Below are 10,112 nucleotides of genomic sequence, written 5' to 3'. Positions count from 1 at the left end.
TATATAGGGGACTATGGGGAGGTAAAGGGATATATAGGCGACAATATAGGGGACAGTGGGCAGGGAAGGTTATATATAGGGGACAGTGGGGAGGTAAAGGGATATTCTGTATAGCATGATGATTCTCTCTAAAATACAATTTCATTGCAATATATTTCAAACAAAATCATGACAGTCTTTTCACTAGCCCATGTCATGGTCAGATTAAAAGATAGATCTATTATCTATTTTACTAGATGTGTTTTTAATGAATGTCAATTTACCAACATTTCTGAAATATCTTGTTTTATGAATCAAACCCTTCAAACAACCTGTTCATGATGATAGAAAGTATCACCTGCTTAAACACTATAACATTTACTAACTGCCTGGAAAAACAGAACACGGTGTCCCTTTTTCTACTGATGTTGTTTACATACAGACAGGTGTCATAGTAGTATGATAGGTGCAGTGAAACCTGTTGTTGTACAGGGTCAGTCATAGTAGTATGATAGGTGTTGTTTTACAGGGTCAGTCATAGTAGTATGATAGGTGCAGTGAAATGTGTTGTTTTACAGGGTCAGTCATAGTAGTATGATAGGTGTTGTACAGGGTCAGCCATAGTAGTATGATAGGTGTTGTACAGGGTCAGCCATAGTAGTATGATAGGTGTTGTACAGGGTCAGTCATAGTAGTATGATAGGTGTTGTTTTACAGGGTCAGTCATAGTAGTATGATAGGTGTTGTTTTACAGGGTCAGTCATAGTAGTATGATAGGTGTTGTTTTACAGGGTCAGCCATAGTAGTATGATAGGTGTTGTTTTACAGGGTCAGTCATAGTAGTATGATAGGTGTTGTTTTACAGGGTCAGCCATAGTAGTAGTGATGTGTTGTTTTACAGGGTCAGCCATAGTAGCAGACAGGTGTTGTTTTACAGGGTCAGCCATAGTAGTATGATAGGTGTTGTTTTACAGGGTCAGTCATAGTAGTATGATAGGTGTTGTTTTACAGGGTCAGTCATAGTAGTATGATAGGTGTTGTTTTACAGGGTCAGTCATAGTAGTATGATAGGTGTTGTTTTACAGGGTCAGTCATAGTAGTATGATAGGTGTTGTTTTATAGGGTCAGTCACAGTAGTATGATAGGTGTTGTTTTACAGGGTCAGCCATAGTAGTATGATAGGTGTTGTTTTACAGGGTCAGTCATAGTAGTATGATAGGTGTTGTTTTACAGGGTCAGCCATAGTAGTATGATAGGTGTTGTTTTACAGGGTCAGTCATAGTAGTATGATAGGTGTTGTTTTACAGGGTCAGTCATAGTAGTATGATAGGTGTTGTTTTACAGGGTCAGTCATAGTAGTATGATAGGTGTTGTTTTACAGGGTCAGACATAGTAGTATGATAGGTGTTGTTTTACAGGGTCAGACATAGTAGTATGATAGGTGCAGTGAAATGTGTTGTTTTACAGGGTCAGCCATAGTAGTATGATAGGTGTTGTTTTACAGGGTCAGCCATAGTAGTATGATAGGTGTTGTTTTATAGGGTCAGTCACAGTAGTATGATAGGTGCAGTGTAATGTGTTGTTTTACAGGGTCAGTCATAGTAGTATGATAGGTGTTGTACAGGGTCAGTCATAGTAGTATGATAGGTGTTGTACAGGGTCAGTCATAGTAGTATGATAGGTGTTGTTTTACAGGGTCAGTCATAGTAGTATGATAGGTGTTGTTTTACAGGGTCAGCCATAGTAGTATGATAGGTGTTGTACAGGGTCAGCCATAGTAGTATGATAGGTGTTGTTTTATAGGGTCAGTCACAGTAGTATGATAGGTGCAGTGTAATGTGTTGTTTTACAGGGTCAGCCATAGTAGTATGATAGGTGTTGTACAGGGTCAGCCATAGTAGTATGATAGGTGTTGTACAGGGTCAGTCATAGTAGTATGATAGGTGTTGTTTTACAGGGTCAGTCATAGTAGTATGATAGGTGTTGTTTTACAGGGTCAGTCATAGTAGTATGATAGGTGTTGTTGTACAGGGTCAGCCATAGTAGTATGATAGGTGTTGTTTTACAGGGTCAGCCATAGTAGTATGATAGGTGTTGTTTTACAGGGTCAGTCATAGTAGTATGATAGGTGTTGTTTTACAGGGTCAGTCATAGTAGTATGATAGGTGTTGTTTTACAGGGTCAGTCATAGTAGTATGATAGGTGTTGTTGTTCAGGGTCAGTCATAGTAGTACGATAGGTGTTGTTTTACAGGGTCAGTCATAGTAGTATGATAGGTGTTGTTTTACAGGGTCAGTCATAGTAGTATGATAGGTGTTGTTTTACAGGGTCAGTCATAGTAGTATGATAGGTGTTGTTTTACAGGGTCAGTCATAGTAGTATGATAGGTGTTGTTTTACAGGGTCAGCCATAGTAGTATGATATGTGTTGTTTTACAGGGTCAGTCATAGTAGTATGGCACCCCTGAAGCAAATGAGGGTTTCGTGTCGAGGACAAGGGCACATCAACAGATTTTTTCCACCTTGTCCGCTCAGGTATTTGAACCAGCGACCCTTTAGGTTACTGGCCCAACTGCTAGGCTACCTGCCGCCCTTCACGAGTTGTCTAAGTAACATAGCTATCATGCTTTCAGAGAGAGCGAGGCTACCTGCCGCCCTTCACGAGTTGTCTAAGTAACATAGCTATCATGCTTTCAGAGAGAGCGAGGCTACCTGCCGCCCTTCACGAGTTGTCTAAGTAACATAGCTATCATGCTTTCAGAGAGAGCGAGGCTACCTGCCGCCCTTCACGAGTTGTCTAAGTAACATAGCTATCATGCTTTCAGAGAGAGCGAGGCTACCTGCCGCCCTTCACGAGTTGTCTAAGTAACATAGCTATCATGCTTTCAGAGAGAGCGAGGCTACCTGCCGCCCTTCACGAGTTGTCTAAGTAACATAGCTATCATGCTTTCAGAGAGAGCGAGGCTACCTGCCGCCCTTCACGAGTTGTCTAAGTAACATAGCTATCATGCTTTCAGAGAGAGCGAGGCTACCTGCCGCCCTTCACGAGTTGTCTAAGTAACATAGCTATCATGCTTTCAGGCTATCCTTTGGGTAATGATTTACCACAAGCCAACATTGTCTCCATCATTTTTTTCCATTGGTCATTTTCAATAAATATTCCAACAAAATGCCCTTTTCGTAACCCCGTAATGTTCTATAACGGTGTGAGAAAATGTCCCGTTATCTGCAGAGGGACAGGTGAGGTACACACACACACACACACACACACACAGTGGACCAGTGGTTCCTGTATAAAAGACCCCGCTGTGTGCCTCACTCCATCACGCTGAAAACATGAACTGTCTGCTGCTTCTCTCCTGCCTTGCCTTCGCCGGCGTAGCCTACGGTGAGAAAATGTCCATGTGTATGCCAATGTCTGCCTTGTAGGATACCTCTTGTAGGATACCTCTTGTAGGATACCTCTTGTAGGATACCTTGTTACGATACCTTGTAGGATACCTTGTAGGATACCTCTTGTCGGATACCTCTTGTCGGATACCTCTTGTAGGATACCTCTTGTAGGATACCTCTTGTAGGATGCCTTGTAGGATACCTTGTAGGATACCTTATAGGATACCTTGTAGGATGCCTTGTAGGATATCTTGTAGGATGCCTTGTAGGATATCTTGTAGGATGCCTTGTAGGATACCGTGTAGGATACCTCTTGTAGGATACCTCTTGTAGGATACCTTGTAGGATGTATTGTAGGATACCTTTTAGGATTCCTCAATAACATTTCAAGTGGTACTACAATAGGCAGCAATGTATTTATATTCTGTATAGACGTATTTCAGAAACTGTCACTGTTAGAATCTCTGTTAGAGCAGCCAAACCTGACCCCTGACCCATAATCTCTGTCTTTAGGCTGTGGAACCCCCGCCATCCAGCCTGTGGTGTCTGGTTACTCCCGCATCGTCAACGGTGAAGAGGCTGTGCCCGGCTCCTGGCCCTGGCAGGTGTCCCTCCAGGACTACACTGGATTCCACTTCTGCGGCGGCTCTCTGATCAACGAGAACTGGGTTGTGACTGCTGCCCACTGCAGCGTGAAGTGAGTGCTGGCTGCTGAGCCATTACCTTCATAAGTGTAGCAACATGCTAACTAGCTAAAAACTAGCTAAAATCTAACTAATGTTCATACTAACTAGCTAAAAGCTAGCTATTGCTAACTAGCTAAAAGCTAGCTAATGCTAACTAACTAAAAACTAGCTATAAACTAGATAATGCTAATGCTAATTAGCTCAAAGCCGGCTAGCATATTGCTAAAGTAGCTAAATTATGTTAATTTTGTGAAACTATTTCAGGACCTCTCACCGTGTGATCCTGGGAGAGCACGATCGCTCGTCCAACGCTGAGAACATCCAGACCATCAATGTTGGCCAGGTAAACAACCACACACACACACACAACTATTACTACAACTTTTAACATCTAGACTTTTATTTTGAAGTAAAGATAAAGATCAGTAAAAAGTTCCACCTTTTGAAGTCACATCAACTCAAACGATAATGATCTGCTCAGTGGATTAACATTCAATCTAAATTCTCAAACGTTGTCGCCTTGTGTCCGTACTAGGTCTTCAAGCACCCCAAATACAACGGCTTCACCATCAACAACGACATCACCCTGATCAAGCTGGCCACCCCCGCCCTCTTGGGAACCCGTGTGTCCCCCGTGTGCGTTGCTGAGACCAACGATGACTTCCCCGGTGGGATGACGTGTGTGACCTCCGGCTGGGGTCTGACCCGCTACAACGGTAACCAATCACGACAGCTTTTCTAGGTCTCATTGTAAAGTCTGACAAACTTTGGTTTCGTTTTTTTGACTAGCGGTATGTTCGGTATAGTTGAAAGATTCCATTTCAGTTGGCTCAATCAATTTAAAAGATTCCATTTCAGTTGGCTCAATCTATTTGAAAGATTCCATTTCAGTTGGCTCAATCTATTAGAAAAAAATGACGTTTCAGTTGGGTTTCAGTGTAGTCCTGAGTTGCTAGTAGTCTAATAAATGTGAGAAAATGGTGATTGGCTAATCGGTTTTTAAGTGTTACCTGACCCTTGGTGTCCTCTGGTTCCAGCTGCTGACACCCCTGCCCTGCTGCAGCAGGCTGCTCTTCCCCTGCTGACCAAGGCTCAATGCCAGAAGTTCTGGGGCTCCAAAATCAGCGACCTTATGATCTGCGCTGGAGCCGATGGCGCCTCCTCCTGCATGGTAAGAAAACACAAACCATAGGGTTGGAACATTCCGGTCAACTGCCAAAACATTGCCAGGGTTTTCAGACTTCCTAGTTAGAAGAATCCCTGATTTTTGCAAGCGTACACAAACCATATGGCACCCTGACGCACTGTTACCATGACACTGAACCTTCCACCATCTGACTAATGGAAGTTCAATCTGAACTTTTACAGTTATTTACACTTTAGCTTAAACAGTCATTGCATCAACAAAAGCTCGGTGTTTCCTTAGTTCTTAACTTTTTTGGAAACAGCCGAGCACAAACTCTGAACATAAAAATAAATCCCTAGAGAGAGAGACTAACTCTTTTTGTGTTCCTGCAGGGTGACTCTGGTGGCCCCCTGGTCTGTGAGAAGGCTGGTGCCTGGACCCTGGTTGGTATTGTGTCCTGGGGCAGTGGAACCTGCACCACCACTATGCCCGGAGTGTACGCCCGCGTCACCGAGCTCCGCTCTTACATCGACCAGACCATCGCCTCCAACTAAGTTTTCAGCTTCATCTCAATAATAAAATAAAAGTCGTTTCTAGTAACGTATTTGTTCCTTGATGTTTCTTGAAACGTGGGGTTTTTGATAGTTAATGCAGCAATCAGTAGTAAACAGAATAACAAAGCGTTCTCTCTGCCATTGTTCTGGTAAAAAGTGGGGGTGGGGGGGGGGGGGGGGTGGTGCTTGAGAAATGTAACCACTCTCAAATTCAAAGATAGAGCTCCAGATACAAGGACTGACCATCCATGATATCAACATTATAGTTATAACCATGTTTTGAGGCTAAACAGTGTTTGTTTACATTTACTTTGTTTAGAAATATTGGTGTAAAACAAGCTTATATTTTGGGTTCCCGTGGAATGTGACAGTTGAATTAAGATCATGAGGCATTTATACGTTTTATTCTTTAAGAATCAATGGATATATATCTGTCACGACTTCCGCCGAAGTTGGCTCCCCTACCTGTTCGGGCGGTGCTCGGCTGTCGTCGTCACCGTCCTACTAGCCGCCACCGATCCCTTTTTAGTAAAGAGCACTATACCCCAGTGGAACTCTCTCTGCGTCTGATTCCTGCACCCACCTAGTCCCGCGTGACAATATCATTAATTTATAAATCCCAAAAAATGTATTTAACCTCTCTGGGATATGTGGGACGGTAGCGTCCCTCCTGGCCAACATCCAGTGAAAATGCAGAGCGCCAAATTCAAATAAATTACTATAAAAATTTAACTTTCATGAAATCACACATTCAATATACCAAATGAAAGCTACACTTGTTGTGAATCCAGCCAATGTGTCAGATTTCAAAAATGCTTTACGGCGAAAGCAAACAATGCTATTATCTGAGGATAGCACCCCAGCTAACAATCACAGACCATCATATTTCAACCCTCCCGGCTTGACACAAAACGCAGAAATAAATATATAATTCATTCCTTACTTTTGACGATCTTCTTCTGTTGGCACTCCAACATGTCCCATAAAAATCACAAATGGTCCTTTTGTTCGATTAATTCCGTCGATATATATCCAAAATGTCAATTTATTTGGCGTGTTTGATCCAGAAAAACATCGGTTCCAACTTGCACAACGTGACTACAAATTATCTCAAAAGTTACCTGTAAGCTTTGTCCAAACATGTCAAACTACTTTTGTAATACAACTTTTGGTATTTTTTAACGTAAATAATCGATAAAATTGAAGATGGGATGATCTGTGTTCAATACCGGAGGAAAACAATATATAGCATGCTTTCTGGTCACGCGCCACTAACAAACAGTACACTTCACTGGAGCCTCATTCTGAACATGGCTACTTCTTCATTTCTCAAAGGAAAAACCTCAACCAATTTCTAAAGACTGTTGACATCCAGTGGAAGCGATAGGAACTGCAGGAAGGTCCCTTAGAAATATGGATTCCCAATGAAAACACATTGAAAAGAGTGACCTCAAAAAATAAAAAATCTGAATGGTTTGTCCTCGGGGTTTTGCCTGACAAATAAGTTATGTTATAGTCACAGACATGATTCAAACAGTTTTAGAGTGTTTTCTATCCAATACTAATAATAATATGCATATATTAGCATCTGGGACTGAGTAGGAGGCAGTTTACTCTGGGCATGCTTTTCATCCAAACGTGAAAATGCTGCCCCCTATCCTAGAGAAGGCAACTGCCCCTTTAAGTTGAGAAGATCTTAAAATACAGGAGACTCTCACTGACATCAAACTAATTTTCAACCCAACCAAAACACAGTACATGATCTTCTCAAGCAAAAAATGAACAACTGTCTCCAGCCGAACACCCCCCCCTCCCCATCGCTAAAAACAGCCCCATTGAACAAGAACCACAACACCGTAACCTGGGCATACGGCCTGATGGATCCCTTCACGTCAGCGTAACCATCCTTCACTATATTATACCATCACTATATTATACCATCATTATAATATACCATAACTATATATTACCATCAATATATTACATCATCATTATATTCCACAGCCTGTGGTGTCTGGTTACGCCCATATCGTGAACGGGAGGAGCCTGTGGTGTCTGGTAACGTCCGCATCGTCAACGGGGAGCCATAGTAGTATGATAGGTGTTGTTTTACAGGGTCAGCCATAGTAGTATGATAGGTGTTGTTTTACAGGGTCAGTCATAGTAGTATGATAGGTGTTGTTTTACAGGGTCAGTCATAGTAGTATGATAGGTGTTGTTTTACAGGGCCAGCCATAGTAGTATGATAGGTGTTGTTTTACAGGGTCAGTCATAGTAGTATGATAGGTGTTGTTTTACAGGGTCAGTCATAGTAGTATGATAGGTGTTGTTTTACAGGGTCAGCCATAGTAGTATGATAGGTGTTGTTTTAAAGGGTCAGTCATAGTAGTATGATACGTGTTGTTTTACAGGGTCAGTCAAAGTAGTATGACAGGTGCAGTGTAATGTGTTGTTTTACAGGGTCAGTCATAGTAGTATGATAGGTGTTGTTTTACAGAAACAGTCATAGTGGTATGATAGGTGTTGTTTTACAGGGTCAGCCATAGTAGTATGATAGGTGTTGTTTTACAGGGTCAGTCATAGTAGTATGATAGGTGTTGTTTTACAGGGTCAGCCATAGTAGTATGATAGGTGTTGTTTTACAGGGTCAGTCATAGTAGTATGATAGGTGTTGTTTTACAGGGTCAGTCATAGTAGTATGATAGGTGTTGTTTTACAGGGTCAGTCATAGTAGTATGATAGGTGTTGTTTTACAGGGTCAGTCATAGTAGTATGATAGGTGTTGTTTTACAGGGTCAGTCATAGTAGTATGATAGGTGTTGTTTTACAGGGTCAGTCATAGTAGTATGATAGGTGTTGTTGTACAGGGTCAGTCATAGTAGTATGATAGGTGTTGTTTTACAGGGTCAGTCATAGTAGTATGATAGGTGTTGTTTTACAGGGTCAGTCATAGTAGTATGATAGGTGTTGTTTTACAGGGTCAGCCATAGTAGTATGACAGGTGCAGTGTAATGTGTTGTTTTACAGGGTCAGTCATAGTAGTATGATAGGTGTTGTTTTACAGGGTCAGTCATAGTAGTATGATAGGTGTTGTTTTACAGGGTCAGCCATAGTAGTATGATATGTGTTGTTGTACAGGGTCAGTCATAGTAGTATGATAGGTGTTGTTTTACAGGGTCAGTCATAGTAGTATGATAGGTGTTGTTTTACAGGGTCAGTCATAGTAGTATGATAGGTGTTGTTTTACAGGGTCAGCCATAGTAGTATGATAGGTGTTGTTGTACAGGGTCAGTCATAGTAGTATGATAGGTGTTGTTTTACAGGGTCAGTCATAGTAGTATGATAGGTGTTGTTTTACAGGGTCAGTCATAGTAGTATGATAGGTGTTGTTTTACAGGGTCAGTCATAGTAGTATGATAGGTGTTGTTTTACAGGGTCAGCCATAGTAGTATGATAGGTGTTGTTTTACAGGGTCAGTCATAGTAGTATGATAGGTGTTGTTATACAGGGTCAGTCATAGTAGTATGATAGGTGTTGTTTTACAGGGTCAGTCATAGTAGTATGATAGGTGTTGTTTTACAGGGTCAGTCATAGTAGTATGATAGGTGTTGTTTTACAGGGTCAGTCATAGTATTATGATAGGTGTTGTTGTACAGGGTCAGTCATAGTAGTATGATAGGTGTTGTTTTACAGGGTCAGTCATAGTAGTATGATAGGTGTTGTTTTACAGGGTCAGCCATAGTAGTATGATAGGTGCAGTTTTATAGGGTCAGTCATAGTAGTATGATAGGTGTTGTTTTACAGGGTCAGTCATAGTAGTATGATAGGTGTTGTTTTACAGGGTCAGTCATAGTAGTATGATAGGTGTTGTTTTACAGGGTCAGCCATAGTAGTATGATAGGTGCAGTTTTACAGGGTCAGTCATAGTAGTATGATAGGTGTTGTTTTACAGGGTCAGTCATAGTAGTATGATAGGTGCAGTGAAGTGTGTTGTTTTACAGGGGCAGTCATAGTAGTATGATAGGTGCAGTTTTACAGGGTCAGTCATAGTAGTATGATAGGTGTTGTTTTACAGGGTCAGTCATAGTAGTATGATAGGTGCAGTGAAATGTGTTGTTTTACAGGGTCAGTCATAGTAGTATGATAGGTGTTGTACAGGGTCAGCCATAGTAGTATGATAGGTGTTGTACAGGGTCAGCCATAGTAGTATGATAGGTGTTGTTTTACAGGGTCAGCCATAGTAGTATGATAGGTGTTGTACAGGGTCAGCCATAGTAGTATGATAGGTGTTGTACAGGGTCAGCCATAGTAGTATGATAGGTGTTGTTTTACAGGGTCAGTCATAGTAGTATGATAGGTGTTGTTTTACAGGGTC

At 41.6% G+C, this 10,112-nt stretch overlaps 1 protein-coding gene across 1 annotated transcript; it reads left to right on the top strand.

Annotated features, from left to right (window-relative positions):
- Positions 1–3,312: 3,312 nt before the first annotated feature.
- Positions 3,313–5,787, top strand: LOC120038019 (chymotrypsin A-like). The gene is made up of 6 exons (XM_038983961.1): positions 3,313–3,366; positions 3,885–4,068; positions 4,322–4,400; positions 4,593–4,773; positions 5,095–5,228; positions 5,576–5,787. Exons 1-6 carry the CDS (start codon positions 3,315–3,317, stop codon positions 5,735–5,737), a joined length of 792 nt encoding a protein of 263 aa, XP_038839889.1. The 5' UTR covers positions 3,313–3,314; the 3' UTR covers positions 5,738–5,787.
- The last annotated feature ends 4,325 nt before the right edge of the window (positions 5,788–10,112 follow it).

The sequence above is a fragment of the Salvelinus namaycush genome, unplaced genomic scaffold (assembly GCF_016432855.1).
Source record: "Salvelinus namaycush isolate Seneca unplaced genomic scaffold, SaNama_1.0 Scaffold2038, whole genome shotgun sequence".
NCBI lineage: Eukaryota > Metazoa > Chordata > Actinopteri > Salmoniformes > Salmonidae > Salvelinus > Salvelinus namaycush.
Note: the sequence above shows the minus strand (reverse complement) of the source record. Positions and strands in the feature narration are given on the sequence as shown.

Excerpts from the sequence above, each read along its gene's own strand:
- LOC120038019 (XM_038983961.1), top strand. The coding sequence starts at position 3,315 with ATGAACTGTCTGCTGCTTCTCTCCTGCCTTGCCTTCGCCGGCGTAGCC. Across the intron at positions 4,069-4,321 it reads GCTGCCCACTGCAGCGTGAA|GACCTCTCACCGTGTGATCC; the intron begins GTGAGTGCTGGC and ends AAACTATTTCAG. Across the intron at positions 5,229-5,575 it reads ATGGCGCCTCCTCCTGCATG|GGTGACTCTGGTGGCCCCCT; the intron begins GTAAGAAAACAC and ends GTGTTCCTGCAG.